Raw genomic sequence first — 18,491 nt, 5'->3', positions numbered from 1 at the left:
TCTCCGTTAATCTCTGTATACACGGATTCCGGATACTGGTCATCAATTGGCCCGAAAAGCAGTGAACCTAATTTGGCTGATTGTGGATTGGGATGTTTCTGTTTTAACTGCGACATGACCTCATCTGTTAAAGACAGCACACCACCTCTAGTTGTTTCACTCAGGAAACGCAGCGCTGAGTTGATTTGACCTTCCAGTACAAGCTTAGCAAAAACCTTAGATCTATCGGGCGGTTCCGACGCCTTGAGTTTTCCGATACGACCTTGAATAATTCTACCTTCGCGTAATAACTTATTAATTTCACCTTGCCTCCAAAGTATTAGGCGCTTAGACAAGACGTCTTGATAATCTTTTGCCTTAGACTTCGGGCTTGGCTTTTGGAACCCTACAGCGAGAAGCACAAAAGCTGCTTTCAGGGATATGTGCTGATTGTCCGAACCACTATTCCAGTCATTAATATGCAAAGTCACTTGATCAATAAAATCCCTTCCTATTTTCCCATACGGTAATATAATAATAACAATAATAATAATAATAATAATTATAATAACCTCGATTTAGGGCAGCAAATGAACGAGTTAATAGAGACCTTTAGATTCGAGGACAAGAAAGAGTACGAGTACGATATTTGATTTAAAGTTTTTTCGCATATTGTCAAGAGGATACACCTTAGAATTCTTCATTGTACTTTTTTTTCACCAGAAAATTTAGCACTGTTATCGGCATTGAAGGAGGTTGAGCCCTCTCCCGATTGCAAAATGCTAAAACTTCTAACATTTGATAACTTGTTCCCACCACTACGACACTCTCGCTAAAACTTGTATTAGAATGACAACGGCTACCACGTTTTCTCGCCAAAATGACACTGGTTCACGCGCGAGTACTACTTGCTATTGAGAAAATCTCGTACTCGTAGTGGTTCTCGTCTTAGAATCTATAGTTCTCTACTACGTTTGCTAGGAGAGTAAAACAGAAGGTAAAGCAACAGGCCTAAGATAGTTAAGTGAAGCAGTGGGAAGAAAAAAGAAGCATTGGGAAGAAAAAGAGCTACACGGACGATACCCCAAAAGAATAAGAGAAGCAGATGTTGACGATTATAAAACCAACCAGTGGCTCAGAAGTACAGGACTGAAAGCTGAGACAGAGGGACTGATAATAGCAGCCCAAGACCAGAGCCTCCCTACCACGTCTTATTGCAAGGGTTGTGAAGGACAGCACCAGTCCACTGTGCAGGATATGCCACAAGCACGAAGAAACAGTAGATCACATCATATCTGGTGTCCCGAACTTGCAAAAACTGACTATCTAGAGAGGCACAATAAGGCAGCTGCATATATCCATTGGAAGGTCTGTCAGCATTTCAGTGTTGAAGTCCCAGGGAGGTGGTATGAACACAAGTCAGAGACGGTTACCGAAAACGAAGAAGTCACAATTCTCTGGGATATGCAGATACATACGGATAGGGAACTGCCAGTGAACAAGCCTGATATAGTAATCAAGGACCATGCCAACCGGTGTTGCAAACATATAGATGTATCAGTACCATCCGACCAAAACACCTCGACGACAGCCATTGAAAAGCTTTCAAAATACAAAGATCTTGAGATTGAAACCACAAGAATGTGAGGAATGAGGACAGAGACTGTGCCGGATATTGTTGGTGCGCTGAGACTTAGAGAGGGAATGGACCAGAATTTAGGAAAGATCCCTGGAGCTAGTAACATTAATGATATGCAAAAGATCACTCTCCTAGGAACGGCGTATATCTGAGAAGGTTTCTGTCCATCAAATAAAAAACTCCCCTGGTACCTCAGGACCAAGGATAGAGTACTAAAGTGTGACGTCATAAAAATGAAATTCCTGAAATTATTGGATTTGTCAGGATATTCTGAAAGAACAATGTCCAAGAGGCCTACTTGCCAAAAATGAGCATTTCGGGCAAATTGTCTCTGAGATCGTAACCCAGTTATGCTTAGAAAACTCCATACAAACCCTTCTAAATTTTTTTGGGTCGACCCCCCCAAAAAATTCGAAGGGTTTGTATGCGGCTTTCTGAGTATAACCGGCTAACATCTCAGAGACAATTTGCCCCGAAATGCTCATTTTTGGCGAGTAGGCCTCTTGGACATTGTTCTTTCAGAATATCCTGACAAATCCCATAGTTTCAGAAATTTCATTTTTATGACGTCACACTTTAGTACTCTATTGGCCCCGGTTCTAGGAGAGTGAAGGAAGCAATTAATAGCATTGAAAACGTTTATAATAATAATAATAATGATGATGATGATGATGATGATGATAATGTACAAAGTCAATGATAATTTATTCTCGAATTATATATCCGATATTTTTAATTTAAAAAACTGAAGTCTTAATTTGAGAAATTCAGACACTTTTATGATTCCAAGAATGTCTGCTACCTAAGGGAAGCACAGTATAGTAGATATATTGGTCCTGTATTACGGTCCAAACTAAGTATTTCACATTAAGAGTTCTATAACACTTGCTTTTTTAAAGAACCAGGTGAGAAAAGTGCATGGACATTGAGAACCTCCTAAGAACTGACACTTGTAGGGGCGGCCATCGTGTCCGAGATTGTTTGCTTGGTTCTCAAAGGGCTGTTGAGGAAGAGTAGAAACAACAATCTTGGATCAAAAAAGGCCGTCATATTTAGAGTTTCTCATGGAGTTTATACCAATGCACAAGACCCTTCCCATTTTCCATACTTTAATCTTTAAAGCGAAGTTGAAACTCTTTGCTTTTTTTTTGTTTTTGCGAGAACCATGTGTTTGCTCATGCTTCATGGTGTCAAAAGTAATGTCACACGTAACAGTTGCATTACTTTTTCGCGGTCATCACGCTTCAAAACATAAAACTTATTCATCTGTTCACTGATAGTGTCTTCTGTTCTCTAGATACTTCGAGCCATTGTAAAAAGTTGCATTCTCAAAGCTGAAGAGCTGCGAGTAACATCCATTGCATTTCCTGTCATGGGAACGGGCAACCTGGGATTTCCTCCTCTTGAGGCCTCAAGAATTATGTTGGATGAGACAATAAAAGCCTGTGAAAAAAGTCCTCATACAACCTTAAAAGACATTCGTTTTGTTATTTATTATAAGGATCAAGCCCTTATAGGTGCTTTCAAGCAGGAAGTAATGAAATTGCAGAATCCAACTAATACGGCTCCAAACACAGATGGAACTGGTGGGATGAACATTGAAGTCATCCAAGGGGATATAACCCAAGAAACAACTGAAGCCATTGTGAATGTGATCGGTCGTGACATGGATATGTGCAACTTTGGACAGCTTAGCAAAATAATTGCAGATACTGGTGGTCTCCAAGTACAACAAGAATGCAGGCAGATGGGAACACAAAGCCCAGGTTCAGCTGTAATGACAAGCGGTGGGCGTTTAGCAATGAAGCACATCATTCACATTGTGACTGGATCGTCAGATAAGACACATCTTCAGAGATGCCTAGAAGAAGGTCTTCGCCTGGCAGATACAAATGGCATCAAATCCATTTCTGTGCCAGCCATCGGAACAGGTGGCTATGGTCTCCCTGCCGCAGAATCGGCCCGGATTATCTTCCAGGCATTGAACAATGTGGGTGGAAACTTCACGAATATCAATAAAGTACGTATAGTTGTATTCCAGGCTCAAATGGTAAACGTTTTTCAACAACAGCAACACCAGAAATCATCATTGTCTCCTTTAACAGCTGTAGCCGCCCCTTCAATGTTTAGCAGCCCAGTCAAAGTTGATGTGGTAACAGGTGATTTGACTAAAGAGTCGAGCGAAGCCATCGTGAATGTCATCGGTACAGATCTGAACATGAACAACTTTGGGCAACTTAGTCAAGTAATAGCCCAAAGTTGCGGTTCACAAGTGCAACAAGAATTGAATCAAAAGGGAACTCAAACCCCAGGTTCAGCTGTAGTAACGAGTGGAGGAACATTGATTGCGAGGCACATTATTCACATCGTGGCAACAACCGCTGATAGACAAGAACTTGAGACATGTCTTGGAGAAGGTCTGCGGCTGGCAGATGCAAATGGCATTAAATCCATTTCTGTTCCAGCCATTGGAACAGGTGGCTTTGGTCTTTCTGCCTCGGAATCGGCCCAACTAATCTTCCAGGCCTTGAACAACATGGGTGAAAACTTCGAAAATATCTCCACGGTACGTATCGTTGTGTTTCAGACCCAAATGGTACACGCGTTTCAAAGAGAGCAACAAAAACCTTCATTGCCTCCTATGCCGTCCTTAGCGACCCCCTCCCTGTCTGGCATTCCAATCAAAGTTGATGTTGTAAACGGTAATTTGACTCAAGAGAATAGCAATGCAATCGTGAATGTTGTCGGTACAGATCTGAACATGAAAAACGCTGGGCAACTAAGTAATGCTATAGCACAAACGTGTGGCCCACGAGTCCAACAAGAATTGAATCAAAAGGGAACCCAAGCCCCAGGTTCAGCTGTGATGACAAGTGGAGGAACATTGATTGCAAAGCACATTATTCACATAGTGGCCGCAACCGCGGATAAACAACAACTTCAGACATGTCTTGAAGAAGGTCTTCGCCTGGCAGATGCAAATGACATTAAGGCCATTTCCATTCCAGCCATCGGAACGGGTGGCTTTGGTCTTTCCGCCACGGAATCGGCGCAGGTTATCTTCCAGGCCTTGGGTAAAATGAGTGGACACTTTACGAGTATCTCTACAATACGTGTCGTTGTGTTTCAAAAGCAAATGACACAAGCCTTTCTCCAAGAACAACAATCTTCATTGCTTTCTATGACGACTGCTTCGCGTGGAAGTTCAGGTAACATAAAAGCTGTGCTCCCGTCAAGCAACCTAAGTGTCACAGTCTGGGTTACTAGTGGTAAAAGCAATGTTAAAAAGGCTATGGATGAATTAAAGAAACTGTTCTCCAGCGCGTGTATCACCAAAAAAGTCGATATGGAAGGAATCTGTTCTCTTTCTGATATTCAGGTTAACCAACTTAAGCAAGAGGCGTACAAGTACGATGTAGAAATCACTGTTAATAAAACTCGCAAAAGCATAATACTGCGTGGGTTTTCTGAAGATTTGCCTGATATGGTTACAAAGATAACGGACGAAATAAACAAAGGGATCAAAAAAGAAAAAAAGAAACAAGAGGATGACAACGCACATTTGGTCTCGAGTGTAGTTGAATGGAGTTATACTCTTCGTGGAAGAAAGCAAGTTTTTGACAAGACGACCAACGCTAAGCTAGAGATGGCGCAAAGTAAACATGAATCTACTACAACTGTGGTTGTAAATGGTAAGACGTTCTTGATCGATCTGAAAAGTGGAACTGGTCGCTGTCAGGGAGATCAAATGAAGATTACTAGGACAGTAAAAGGAGGTAACGGTTGTTTAAAACGTTTTTATATAGTTATATGTTTTGTTTTCGGTTGGAGTTTTATTTGTACCGAAATACCATTTTCTGTTGACTGACCATCCCACTGCCTCCAGTATCTTACGATTTTGTAAATACAATTCAGTTAACTTTTTCCAGATGTTAAAGCTTCTTTTTCACTAGACGAAAACACGGGTTTGCTTCAAATTTGCTCAAATATTACGTGAATTTGTCCAAACTAAGGAATAAATGCGAGCAAAGGTGATAAATGCCGAATCTGCATACCTATTTAAACGGGTTTTACACAAACAAGCCATTTCCGAGTTCCCCCGGGCCTCTGTATCAAAACGAGGTTAAGTGCTCAGCCTTTGATATGGAAATGATTTTTCATTCTCATGCAAATAAAACTTATTTTCACAAGAAAAGGTGGGCACTTGGCCTCATTTTGAAAAAGAGGGTTTTTGGAACTCGAAAGTGGCCTATGCGCATCATATTGCTGGTTTTCTGGTTTGCACATGACGTCACGGCGGCCATGTTGAATGACAAGAACAAAAGCATTTCTCGCCTCTCGGAACTTAACTCTATTTTCATGTAAATTCCTCAAGAAATAATTATATTGTATTGTCATCCAACATGGCTGCCTTGTCACGCGGTTGCAAACCAAGAATATGCGCCGAGCAAATTTGAAGCAAATCCATTGTTTCGTCCACTGTTTGTTCCGGTCCTGGTCAACGTGCTTTTACCCATATCTGCCTAATTTGAAAATGTTATAGACATTTTATACAGGTAAATTGTGTATTACACTGAAACAATGACGCTTGTTTTAATTGAAATAGAATTCAGGGCAGGGATTTATTGTCATTTTTTCATAAATGGTAATTGAATACTCAAGAACCAATAACAATTGAGATCGCTGGACAAAATATGATTTATTCCAAGAGGAAAATGAGGAATTAAAAACAAATTATTTTCTTCAATTTCTTCTATTATGGCAGCATAAAAAAAAACAATGAACAACAACGTTGAGGGAACATTAAAAGTGCTAATGACGTTAAGTGTTTTCTTCTTTACCTATCTTTAATCCCGGCATTCCATACAAGAAGGTGCGACTTTATTATTTCGGGCGTTTTGATACATCTATTAATTATATAAACACGAATGAAATACCATGTGACCTTTCGCGCGAAAACTTGATATCTTCACACGTGAAATATCACCGTTGTTACGGCTACACAACAAATCGCGCCTTTCACACCAAAAAACTATAAAGTGAAATGATTTGGTATTTCTTTGGTGTTTGTATAATAAATGTAACATTGCATGGCCGCTTGGAGATACGAAACTTCTCTTCTCGTGTTGAAAAATATGTCACTCGTGTTTTTCAACACTCGAAGAGAAATTTCGTATTTCCGCGCGGCCATGTAATATCCCATATGTATTTCTCATTCCAAGCCTATTTTCTGAAGGTCACGGGGGACACCTTGGGTTCATTCTTATGCATTTATTTAAAGCGTATGTATGAAGTGCAATGAATGACATCGACAAGCTTAAAAGATACCCATGACTGGATAAAATATGGATCATACGTGAGTGCCGAGCAAGATATGTAATTATGATTACTACATTCCACCCTTTAGTGCTGAAATCAGAAAGAACAATGCCCGCTTGTAACTTTGGAACTCAGCTGTTCCAAGAAAGGTTGTCGGAAAAAGTTCACGCAACAATCCCGAAAGGTATTGTGGTTGGTTTTGAATTCACTGTTCTAAAAAGAAATTTGAAGGAATGGCAGGAGAGGCCACGGAAATATGTTTGCGAGTGCTAAAGGAAAGCAACAAAAGTAGGTTCGACAGCTACAGGTCGTCAGGAACAGAGTATAGATCATATCCCATATTACCTTTCGGGATTGTAGCGTGCACTTTTTTTCCAATAACCTCGCTCGAAGTAACCGGAAACATTTTTCTCCCAGTCTCCGTGCCAGACGTGGACTTGGGCCATATTTTATCCACTCTTAAATATTTCGTGAACTTGTCAATGTCAGTCGTTGCATTTCGTGCATGCTCTATAAATAAATGAGAAACAATGAGCTTATGGTGTCCCCCGCGACCTTAAGGAGGGAAAGAGGAATAAGGTCGTTTAGAAGACCCAGGGGAAATATTTATCCAGGAACGTTTTCGAAATGACAGAAGACTTGTTTGCTCATTGCTCTTTTTTCTTTTTTGAAATTTCACTTGATGTTTTTAAGCTAATAAGAGTGAAGGGATTCCTCTTCCCGACAACTGGGCTCCAATGCCAAGTCATGAAAAAGTGACTTTGGTACCGTTAAACACAAACTCCATCGAGTACCAAGACGTCTTGCGCCAGTTTCAAGCAACTGTTCCTAACGTGAACGTTCAGAAAATTGAACGAGTACAGAATCCTGAACTCTACCGCACGTTCATGGGGAAAAAGCAACAGATGGATAAAAGATGTGGGGGAAACAGTGAACGGAAGCTGTTTCACGGAACTGATGGGAAAAGTATCGACGCAATCAACAGCCAGGGATTTAACAGGAGCTTCTGTGGAAAAAATGGTAGGTGCATTTGGTTACAGTCTCCTCTAGAGAAAACTGAACAAGCCAATTCGTACCATAAGAAACCTTTATTAACCTAAGGGCAAGGGTGGCGTAGTGGTGAGAGCACTCGCCTCGCACCAGTATGGCCCAGGTTCGAATCCTGGCGACGACGCCATATGTGGGTTGAGTTTGTTGTTGGTTTTCTCCCTTATTCCGAGAGGTTTTTCTCCGGGTACTCTGGTTTTCCCCTCTCCTTAAAAACCAACACTTTCAAATTCCAATTCGATCTGGAACGCACGGACACATTTCAACGAGTTCTTATGAACTCCTTAGTGCTCTCTGGGTAAACAAATTACAATTTACAATTTATAATTTTTATTATATGGCTACGATAGTACGCGCGCTCTGATTGGCTGTTTTCTTGTAACGACCGGGCATTACTAGCAAGGTGTCCAAGGCATATACAATCTGTGTTTAACTTGATAGTGGGCATCCATTTTATGGCCAAAAAGGGTATCTGCTGACCAATGTCACCTGATTGCATCTCGAAAACAAGTGTGCAGCTCATTGAGGTGACGTGTTTTTTTAAGTCATCCGCTGACCAGATGTTGGTTTTAATTGATCACAGGCTCAGGTCCTAAAGGAAAAGGCCATACGTGTATAATAAATAACTTATTCACCTCATCCGTTTAGTCATCAGTACAGAGAAATCTCATACCTCAGCCTGGATGTATTTACCTCGCCATCGCACGGTCCATACTTCAGTACATCTTTAAATGCCTTTATTACACAATAGTGATACCAAAACGTTACAAAGTAAAGTGAAACATCCATTCTGCCCAGCAGTGTTCAAAATTATCTTGGCGATTCTAATCATTTCTCTCCACATAGCTAAAAAATCCTTGTACAGTATGCGTCTCAGAGAACCTGTTTAGCACTCTGCTTTGTCTATCCAAATGTTGAAATTTTGGGGAATACACTTCGACTTATATAGGAAGGGTGGAGAATGGAAAGTTTCTCTTTATTTGATGAGTGTGTATGCCTTATTAAATACTGGCGCGAAAAAAGCTTATGATTGGTGCGCCTAGCGTTGCACTGCGAGTAGTGTTTCTCCTGGCAGGACCCAACGCTACACGAAGGGAGAGAAGCCACTGCGAGCGACCGTTTGCTTTTGCATCGGACATGCGCGTCCACGTGACGTCTACATCAAGACGTCAAAGGACATAACTTTCTCTTGTTTCGCAGGAAACTTTAGGGACTTTAGGTTCGATCGGGTTTTTCGTGGTCAATACCTCCCACGTTTAAGCATAAAATATGTCGCCATTAACAAATGTTTGGAAAAATTATCACCATGATAGCTGTATTAGAAATAAAGATGAACAATTGCTATGATCAGGGTGACAACGAAACAGGAGTTGTCATAGCAACGATTCCATTTTCACGTGAACAGCAGTAACTAACAATGCATTTGAAATATGCTGAAATGTTGGCTATTGTTGTCCACGAAAACAATACCCTGAATAATGAGAGGTTCTCACTTGTAAACACCAAACTTTGGACAAAAAATTAGCGCATTGTAGCCAGTTATTTTATTGCCTTACAATACATCAAATAATCTCAAGACTCAAAGGTTATATAAAACGACGGTTAATCTCGGTAATCTCAATACTTTTTCAAAAAAATCTTTCAAGCGGCTTCAACATTATTCGCTTATAGGTTCAAGTAGACAAAAATGTTTACAAGACCGCCTCGATACATACTATTCAAATGATCTTTCACACGTTTTCAAAAAGATTGAAACGACTGTAAGGTGAAATTGCAGTTCAAAAGCTCTCCGTTTTCTACAATTAATGACCAAACATCGGGATTGTGCAGTTAATTTTTATCGTATTTTTAACCATAAAAACTTCATTCTAAAATATACCGATGACGCTCTTACAGATTTTGCTTTTTAAACTTTGTGAATATCGAGGCAGCTTTTGGAGGAAAAGAGTTTTTGTGAATGATTGTGAAAGAACAGTTCCCAGTGCCAAGAAATAGGTAATGGCGTCATTTCGTTGTTATGGCAACTACGATGCCGTTGTAACCCTGATCATAACAAATTTTCATCTTTATCTAATACAGCTATGACGGTAATTATTCCAAATCTTGGTCAATGACGAAGCAGTTTATGCTCAAACTTGAAAAGTATTGACAATTAAAAACACTTTTTTGTACATTCTTTCCCGCCGTTTTTGCACGACTACAACGTGAAAATGCCTAATTTAGCGTTTTATGGGGGACTTATGATTTTAGGGAATTCCGTGTAGCAGTTGATTCTTTTCGTATTTAATTCAAGCAAACTCTTCTCCCTTTTGATTGGCCAAGAGCCTACCACGTGACCTGTAAATAAGCGGCTACAAATAATGGTCTGCTCATGCGCAATGTCGTCAAGTGTATTTGGCTGCAAATAATATTCTGCTCATACGTAAATGAAACCACGCTTTCCACCTTCTTGTTCCCCTTTTTTCGGATTTTAAGTCCTTGAAGACTGTAAACGTGTTCTTAAAATTCTTCACTGAGTTTAATCGATGGATACATTTTGTTATGAAACGGTTTTATAACTGTATTTACAATTTAAAGTTGAAAGAATAAATTACTGAAATATGAGAAGAAATCTATTTGATCTCTGTAATTACTCTTTCCCGAAGACCTTAATTAAAACAACCTCGGTGACCAAATGATAGAACAATTATCAAACTCGGTTATCGAAAAATATCGTGATTTGTCAGTGTCTCGCAGATCATTATCATTATCTGCTCACCACTGACAAATCCCCGGTGTAGCTAATCGGACGAAACCGAACCAAAAATCAGTTGAACGCAATAGATCCTAACCGGTCGGATCGGATTGTTGTACGATTGGTTTGGTAATCGAACATAATCGGTCTAGAGCTTTTCAGTGAGTTCGATTAATTCGCGAACGCGTGAGTTTAATTACTGAACTCTACCATCAAAGTAAATCGACCCAATTTGTTCGATTTTGCTCGGCAAAAGAGAGCATTTAGTTTCAATTCAATCGGGAAGATTTCCCACTTAGGCAGGTTTGAAAAATTGACTAGCATCTTTATATAAGTAATAAATTTTCAATCAGAGGTATAAGTATTTGGATGAGAAAAACTTACTCTCTTAATTTTAATCTGGTTTTAGACCACAGCACTCTACTTCGATTGCTCTTAACGACATGACAGACAACTGGTATCTCAATATCGATGGCGGTTCAACTAATGCAATTCTGTTTATTGATCTAATCTAATCTGACAAATCTCAGATTTAAGTCACAAATAATGTCAATTCTGATACTAGCTCTATACATTGCGGGGTGCCTCAGGGTTCTATCCTTGGCTCCCTTTGATTCTTATAAATGACTTGTTTAACTGTAACCTTCTGTCAGATGTCAGGATGTATGCTGGTGTCACTAATTTCACTTATTCTTCTAAAAATACATAATCTCTCTGTTCTGCTAGTGAACCAGATATTTGTCTGGATAGTCACTCAATAGAAAGAGTCAGTAGGCGTGTTGGTGAATGAAACTTTCTTGGGGAACTCATATTTCAGAGGTCAGTGGTAAAGTCGCAAAAGCACTTGCTGCCCTGAGGAGACTGAAACCAGTTTGCCCCCAGGGGATTCTGTGTTTGGGAGGTCATAGGTTCGAATCCTGTCGGGGACTTAAATTTTTTCTTTGTCCCGCGCTCGTGACATGCTGATAATTTCATTTTCACGTTTGTTTCACCGAGCTTAAAATTTACCATCTTTCAATCTTTCACTATGACAATGTCATTGTTTCCTGCGACCAATAAGGAAAGACCTTACGAGCGGCTCCTACACTACCTGAGCACTCGTGGAATCCAGAATTGTTAGTCATGCTGGGTTTCACGTTTTCCCCTTCTCTCTGACATCTTGCCTGTGTACAAATTTTGAAATTGAAGCCGTAACACATAACTTATTTGTTAATCGCAACGCCTTGTTTGAAACGAAACAAAACTTTCTGTCTCCATTTGTTAAAGCTTCCACTTCCGAGCGTTCCATGTGATCGATTGTTAAAGTGTTTGATTGTGTTTGTTTAGTTATTTCTAAATAGTGAATTATCTGTTTCTATAAATTGGTATACAAACCTATAGAGAGAAATAAATTGATTACTCTACTCTTCATTGTGTTCGATTGGCAAACTTGGGTGAGTTCGATTATGTTCGATTACCGAGCCCAATCGAGGTCAATCGAATGACTGGAGTTCGATTTGGTTCGATTGACTACGCTTGGCAAATCAGGATATTTTGCTCAACCTCGAGCGAGCAAATGATTCTGGTAGCAGTTCACCTTTAATGTTCCCATTATTAGCCTGGGCTTCTTTTGAGACAAAATCCTGAGACAAAAATAATAAAAACTCAAGATCTGAGATATTCATGAGATACCTTGGCCGGGAAAAGAGGCTACGATTTTCCAGTCTAACTCAGGCCTTCAGGAAACACGCTTTGTTGTTGCTGTTTTTCACGTTATAGGGACGGCCTATGGATTTGGTGTGTACTTCGCCAGAGATGCTTCTTACTCGTTTCGTTACGCTGGAGGGGCAGGTGGTGGTGGTGCGATGTACCTTGCCCGGGTCCTGGTTGGAGACTATTGTCAAGGACGTCCTGGCCTCCTCCAGCCTGACCCAAAAGACCCAAACAAGATCACAATTCTATATGATTCGGTAGTTGACAATACATCATTTCCAACAATCTTTGTCGTTTTCAACGATGCTCAATGTTATCCTGAGTATATTATATGGTTTTAGAAAAATTTGGAAAACTGGTGACAGTAGATTTGTAGATAGTTATTCACTGGAACTTGCAGTATAACAACTTATGCAACGATGACGAAGCAGTCACGTGTTTTCGAAGACTCCCTTTTGCTTTCATACAAATACTGCGTTTGCTACCTTATCAAGTCAGGGGCTACCCTTTACCTGTCTACGCGTTATTTTTGTCACTTTTTAATTTTTTTTTTTTTTGCATTTAGCTCGTGTAACCACAATCTTGTGGGCTATGACACGTTTTTTTGCTGTGAACTGCACGCTGTAATGCAGTTAAGTGTGTGGAAGTTAATAGACACCTTAAACATCACGTTTTTCATGGGAAACCGCAAACTGCAAACATGTAGATGTCACGTGACCACGGTCTAACGGTCCCGTTTGCAGTTCACTTTGAACGTCAGGAAGAGCTTCCAGCGGTTAGTGACGAAAAATGACATGGCAATACTAAACAAGGATTATCTTGCTAAAATGTGAAATCCCGGCAACGTGGAACTGCAAACTGCAGTTTGCGCCTTCCCATGAAAAAATTGATTATAAAGGTCCCTAATTGTACTTTTATGTAACGGTGCAGTTACGATTAAGATCAGTTAGTAACTTCACGTTGAAAAGTGAGTTCACACGCGGACCCATTCGCACTTAAGTTAGTCTCATGTGCACTTGAAATGAACTTCAAGTGCACCCGAAAATGGTCAGGAAGTTCCCTCCAACAAGCCATTAGCACAAAGCGATACTTTACTACCACTAGATTACTGAGTGTGTTTTTAAATTAGTATTTTTTGCTTTAAAGATCATGAAAACATATTTTTAAACAATAAAATTTTTTTTTGCTCTCCAGGTAGACGGCTTCAAATTTTTACAATGCCTTATTCACCTTCGAGTATAGCCTCAATAAAAATAAGTATATCGCAGACATAAAGCCTAAAGGCATATCACCACAAACGTCCAAAAGCATGGTAAACTCGAAAGTAAACATGGCTTCTTGCCTAAAATAAGTTAAAGTTTAAAATGATCATAGCGGCAATGATCATGTCAATGAACCAGACATCGCTTAAGGTACAAAATCGTTTGCCATTATGCAAACTGTTCATTTTAATTCAGTTTGTGTAGCTGACTCAGTTCATCGTGTTTTTAACGTATAGGGTGTTTTCACATGACGTCACCGTGGCCATATTCGTGTTCCTAAACAACGAAATGGTGACCACGTTGGTGTACCAAACAAATCCTTCGGGAGTTGAACTCTTTTCTTATGAAAACGCTTTCTTTTGTCCAATAAATTTGCATAGATGTCGGCCACGTGAGTGAAAACGCTTAAAAGAGCGTTTTCACATGACGTCACGGCGGCCATGTTGGTGTTCCAAAACAATGAAACGGCGGCCATGTTGGTGTGCCAAGACAATCCTTCGAGGGTTAAACTCTTTTCTTAATATGCAAAATCTTTCTTGTTTCCATAAATTTGCATAGATGCTGGCCACGTCAGTGAAAACTCTCTATATTCATGGTCTTATCTCCAAAATCCTGCGACAGACATCGATAAAGGCTTACATGTATAACCTAAGAAGTACGCGGGTAAAATTCGGCAAAAGCACTTTATCCCGGAATGTTTTGCGTGCAAGTGAGAAATAATACTGTGAATAAATTAATAGACTCAAACGCGCGGGAAATTTCTTTAACGTTTGAGCTCGATTTGATCGGTATAAAATCTCTTGACCTAACAATGTGGTAACACCGAGAAAGGTAGGAACTTGCCGAACTCGAAGAACTCTGTGATTATCCACATCAGTTGCATTATCTGGGTGTGGCCATGATCTAACCAGGGTGATGCGCAAGCACATATAAAAAATGGCGGCGAAAATGCAGACGAACCAGGAAAAAACAAGTAGCTAAAGAGGTCACCCATGAGTACCACAGGATAACCAAGTACCATAAGATTCCCAACGTGAGGACTTTCGTTCTTCCAATGTCGAACGCAACCAGAATCCTTTGGGGTTTTGCTTTCCTGTGCAAATTAGGGCTTTTGTTATTCAAAACACACTGGGATTACAAAATTTTAAAAATGAAAAAAAAACCAAACAAAACTAATTCTGGTTTAAGTGTAAAAAGACGTCCTCGTTACTAAATAACTACAAGAAAAATTCCACGAAAAATCAGTTCTTTATGACGCCGTTTTATTTCCATCAAACAGAACTTACTTACTGAACTGATAGATATAATTTAGAACCTTTAATTTAATCTAATAATAAGATAATTAAATTTTTACAGATTTATATATGCCTTCAATTTCACGCAATAACATATATTTCATGTAGTCAAGAGGTTATCTCCTCTTGATATTGCATGTTTGTGAAAAATAATTTTTCAATAAATTTCATCCAAACTTGTCTAGCGAAATTTGGAGTTAAATTTAACTTATATAAAAATCAGAGCAACTAAACATTTCAAAATAATTTTAATCATTTCACCGATTTTCTTACTTAAATATTTGGAATCTGGATTACTTTTACTTAAACTTTAAAAAAAAACATGTCTTGTAACGAGGCGTTACACAAACTAAGGGTCTGATAATGATCCCGGTATTGTGTTTAAATGAGAAATTTTAAACCAAGCATCTGGCTTGAATTGTTTAGTAGATAAACACCAAACACAAAATTTGTGTCGTCACGACACAACGAGCGGCCTAAGAAACGAGCGGGAAAGTAGAAAACGCTAGATTTTCTTACATAGATTTTCTTTGCGGCAGTTTTGAAAGATCTTTCGTCATCACCTGGACACGATTAGTCCCAGTATATTGGGCTGAAGTGTTAACACTGGAAAATTTCCAGCGCGATGAACTAAGACCTTCGTTGACTCGTCTAACACGCCTTTCATACGTATGAAATCATGAAATCATTGAATTTTTTTTTGTACGAATAAAGACGAAATAGGGCTTCAGCCAGATCTGATCTCGGCTAACTGAGCCAGCTCGGTCAGCCGGGCTCTTCTGGTTTTAACGTAGTTCTGACGAACTCGGAGTCGAAGCTGTAAAAGTGCCCTTTATGACTAAATCGGAGTTGTATGCGGATCATAAAATCACGGAATCAGAGTCACGAGAATCAGAACGCTATCACTTTCTTCCGACGTCAGCTATGACTCCGTCGCTTATGACCTAGTGGCCACTAGATTGTCGGAGTCGTAAACAGAAGCAGAAGAATAAACCAATCACAATGCTCGTTCCCAAGCGTTGTGATCGGTTCATCCCTATAATATTATTACGCTTCAGCTAGCGATTCCGACAATAGTCTAATTTTCCCTCTGAGATCGTGAGCGACGGCGCCGCACGCCGAATCGGAACGCTGATTTCCAGTAGATCATAACGCTCTGCGCTCCTGTTTACGTCTCCCTCTCCGACCCAATAGCTTGTGAATACCAGCGTAAATGTAAAATAATTATGCAACCTGGGGACGTGCAGTGGCCGAAGAAGAATGAATTTGCACGTGTCCAAGTAGTTAGTTCTACTTGTAAATTATAGGGGCAAAACCTACAAAGTATAAGCACTGACCATAGCTTACGTTGCAGCCGGCCCACGCATCGTCTAACTATTTGACAGAGGATTTAGAGTATCTCTGACGCAGGCTAACTGAGCATAGTCTCTTAGGTTCGTCACACAACGCTCCTGCGTGACGACCGTAAAAATGGATGCGAAGGAGACTTGACTGAGGACGGTTTTCAAAAGCATTCAATAAATAGTTTTAGGAGATTTTTTGAGGATATGTGAATTGTGAACATGGGGTTCTATGCTTATGGAAAACACACTTCCTAGGGCTAATTTGCTTCAACAAAATTAGTTACCGAAACGTGCAAAACGCGCAGGGCAACAAGAAACTTACGATTTAGCAGCTTTTAAACTGATTCACGTTTCAAAAGGCTTTCAAGCCAGAGAGCGAATTGAAAATCGTTTTTGACCGCTCGACTTTCCGGTAACAACAGGAATTTCCAAATTGACCTCTTGGCGTAAACGAAATCAAAACCAAAAGTTGTTTGACCGCGAAAGTTTGAGCTAACATCAATCCTCGCTTTGTTAACGCAGCTACAAGATAAATAGAAGATGGCCTGCATCACGTTGTTGAATAAGCCAATCCAAGGATAAAAACGTTTCTAGCCATTCAAAGAAACGATACTACTAATTTTGATCCACTGCCCTAAAAGTCAGATAAAACTTACCTAAGTTTAAAAACAGAATCGCTAAATAATTACAAATATTATTTTCTCCATGGACAAAATCAAGAATTGATACAACAGAACGAACCGACAAACACCCAACGCAAAGTCGTGTGTTATACCGTTGAATTCAAAAATTGTGCAGCCCATTCAATTGCTACAACAGTGTTAGATAACTCTTCCTCAACTAATGCCCAGGTTCCATTGTTCACGGCGTCCACTAAAGCATCATGGAGGCCTGGAAACGTGGCACTTGCGTAGGAGTTGAAAAGACTTGGCGCGAAAATAGAATGCCTGGAAAAACGGGAGAAGAGGAGCCGTTTTACAGATTGCACTTAGTATGGTTATACAATCACAACCTCGCAAATTGCTCAACAAGGCGTTTTTGGGCTTACACAGCAACTTCTTTGTTCACCAATATAAACAAATTCATTCACACAGTTCTCGAGAATGAATAGTACTTACCAGTAAAGAGGTCTTCCCGGCAGTCCTTCCGGGTTCAAGAAGTTTTTTTCCAGTCCACTCAAACGGTCATTAATGTACGCGAGAGACCAGGGACTGAAAAAAAATTCATTTGTCAGACGAGAAAATAATTTTTAAAATTTTCAAGTAAAGCAAATCAATAACAGCAATTAACAAGGGATATATAACCTGTAGATGCTAAGTTGAGTGAAATAATGAAAAACCATATAATCTTGGTTTGCAACCACGTGACAAGGCGGCCATGTTGGATGGCAATACAATATAATTTTTTCTTACAAGAATTTACACGAAAATATTGAAAGTCCCTAGAAGAGAAAAATGCTTTTGTTCTTGTCATCCAACATGGCCGCCGTGACGTCACGTGCAAACCAGCAATAGGAACTCTGGGGTGAAAACTTTCATGACAGAAAATCATCGTAGTTATAAACGCAAGGAAGCCTGAAGAAATTCAGGTTTGTACGAGATTCGAACCCTTGAACTCTGCGATACCGGTGCGGCGATCTACCAATTTGAGCTAACAAGCGAGCTGGTTGAACAGGTCATTGAGATGATTCGTGTCAAAAAGCTAAGTTGTATTCCAATACTTACTCTGAAATGTCCACATTTTTTATTAGTGATTGCATGTTCTTCACTCCTTCTTTAAACTTTTTCACTGCCTTAGCCAAAAATTCTGAAATCAAATTCCGTTATAAATGGGTTCAGTAAGTGAAATAATTTTGTCTTTCGAGCTGAGACAGAGCCAGCAAGATCCTACCGGGAGTAATCACAAATGGTAACATATGCCACCATAAAAGATTCTCGGGATTGTTTGGAGGGACAGCATGAAGGTCAACAAATTCCAGGAGGGGGTACTCCCTTAGATAAGCCAAATAGGTATGTGCCGCCCCAAAGGGTAGGGTTTTTGGGCCTTTTTGCCCATTTTGGTCTGGAATTGGGTATGGTTTTCGAGGAAACTACGGGAGCGTATGAACGTACTTATTATTTCAATTCCACATGAATAAGAAAGAAATAGAAATATGCGAATTCGAAATACATTTGAAGAAAT

General features: G+C 39.8%; 2 protein-coding genes across 3 annotated transcripts in view; one reads left to right on the top strand and one right to left on the bottom strand.

The window, feature by feature from the left end:
• The window catches only part of LOC140925313 (protein mono-ADP-ribosyltransferase PARP14-like), a 21,489-nt gene extending 4,098 nt beyond the window's left edge, over positions 1-17,391 (top strand). Inside the window, exons 2-4 of one of the 2 annotated variants that reach the window (XM_073375318.1) lie at positions 2,916-5,394; positions 7,631-7,957; positions 17,162-17,391. In XM_073375318.1, coding sequence (XP_073231419.1) covers positions 2,991-5,394; positions 7,631-7,957; positions 17,162-17,187 — 2,757 coding nt within the window. In that variant the 5' untranslated portion in view covers positions 2,916-2,990 and the 3' untranslated portion in view covers positions 17,188-17,391. Of the gene's footprint in view, positions 1-2,915; positions 5,395-7,630; positions 7,958-12,476; positions 13,520-17,161 lie in introns of those variants that run through there. The other variant, XM_073375317.1, reaches the window with a different exon arrangement.
• LOC140925315 (putative N-acetylated-alpha-linked acidic dipeptidase) overlaps positions 16,499-18,491 on the bottom strand; it is a 17,763-nt gene continuing 15,770 nt past the window's right edge. Inside the window, exons 16-18 of the mRNA XM_073375320.1 lie at positions 18,035-18,116; positions 17,429-17,521; positions 16,499-17,257 (exon numbers count right to left, since the gene is read on the bottom strand). Coding sequence (XP_073231421.1) covers positions 17,080-17,257; positions 17,429-17,521; positions 18,035-18,116 — 353 coding nt within the window. The 3' untranslated portion in view covers positions 16,499-17,079. The remainder of the gene's footprint in view (positions 17,258-17,428; positions 17,522-18,034; positions 18,117-18,491) is intronic.

This window comes from Porites lutea, chromosome 14 (assembly GCF_958299795.1).
Source record: "Porites lutea chromosome 14, jaPorLute2.1, whole genome shotgun sequence".
NCBI lineage: Eukaryota > Metazoa > Cnidaria > Anthozoa > Scleractinia > Poritidae > Porites > Porites lutea.
The sequence above is the reverse complement of the archived record's forward strand: the minus strand, read 5'-3'. Positions and strand labels throughout refer to the sequence as shown.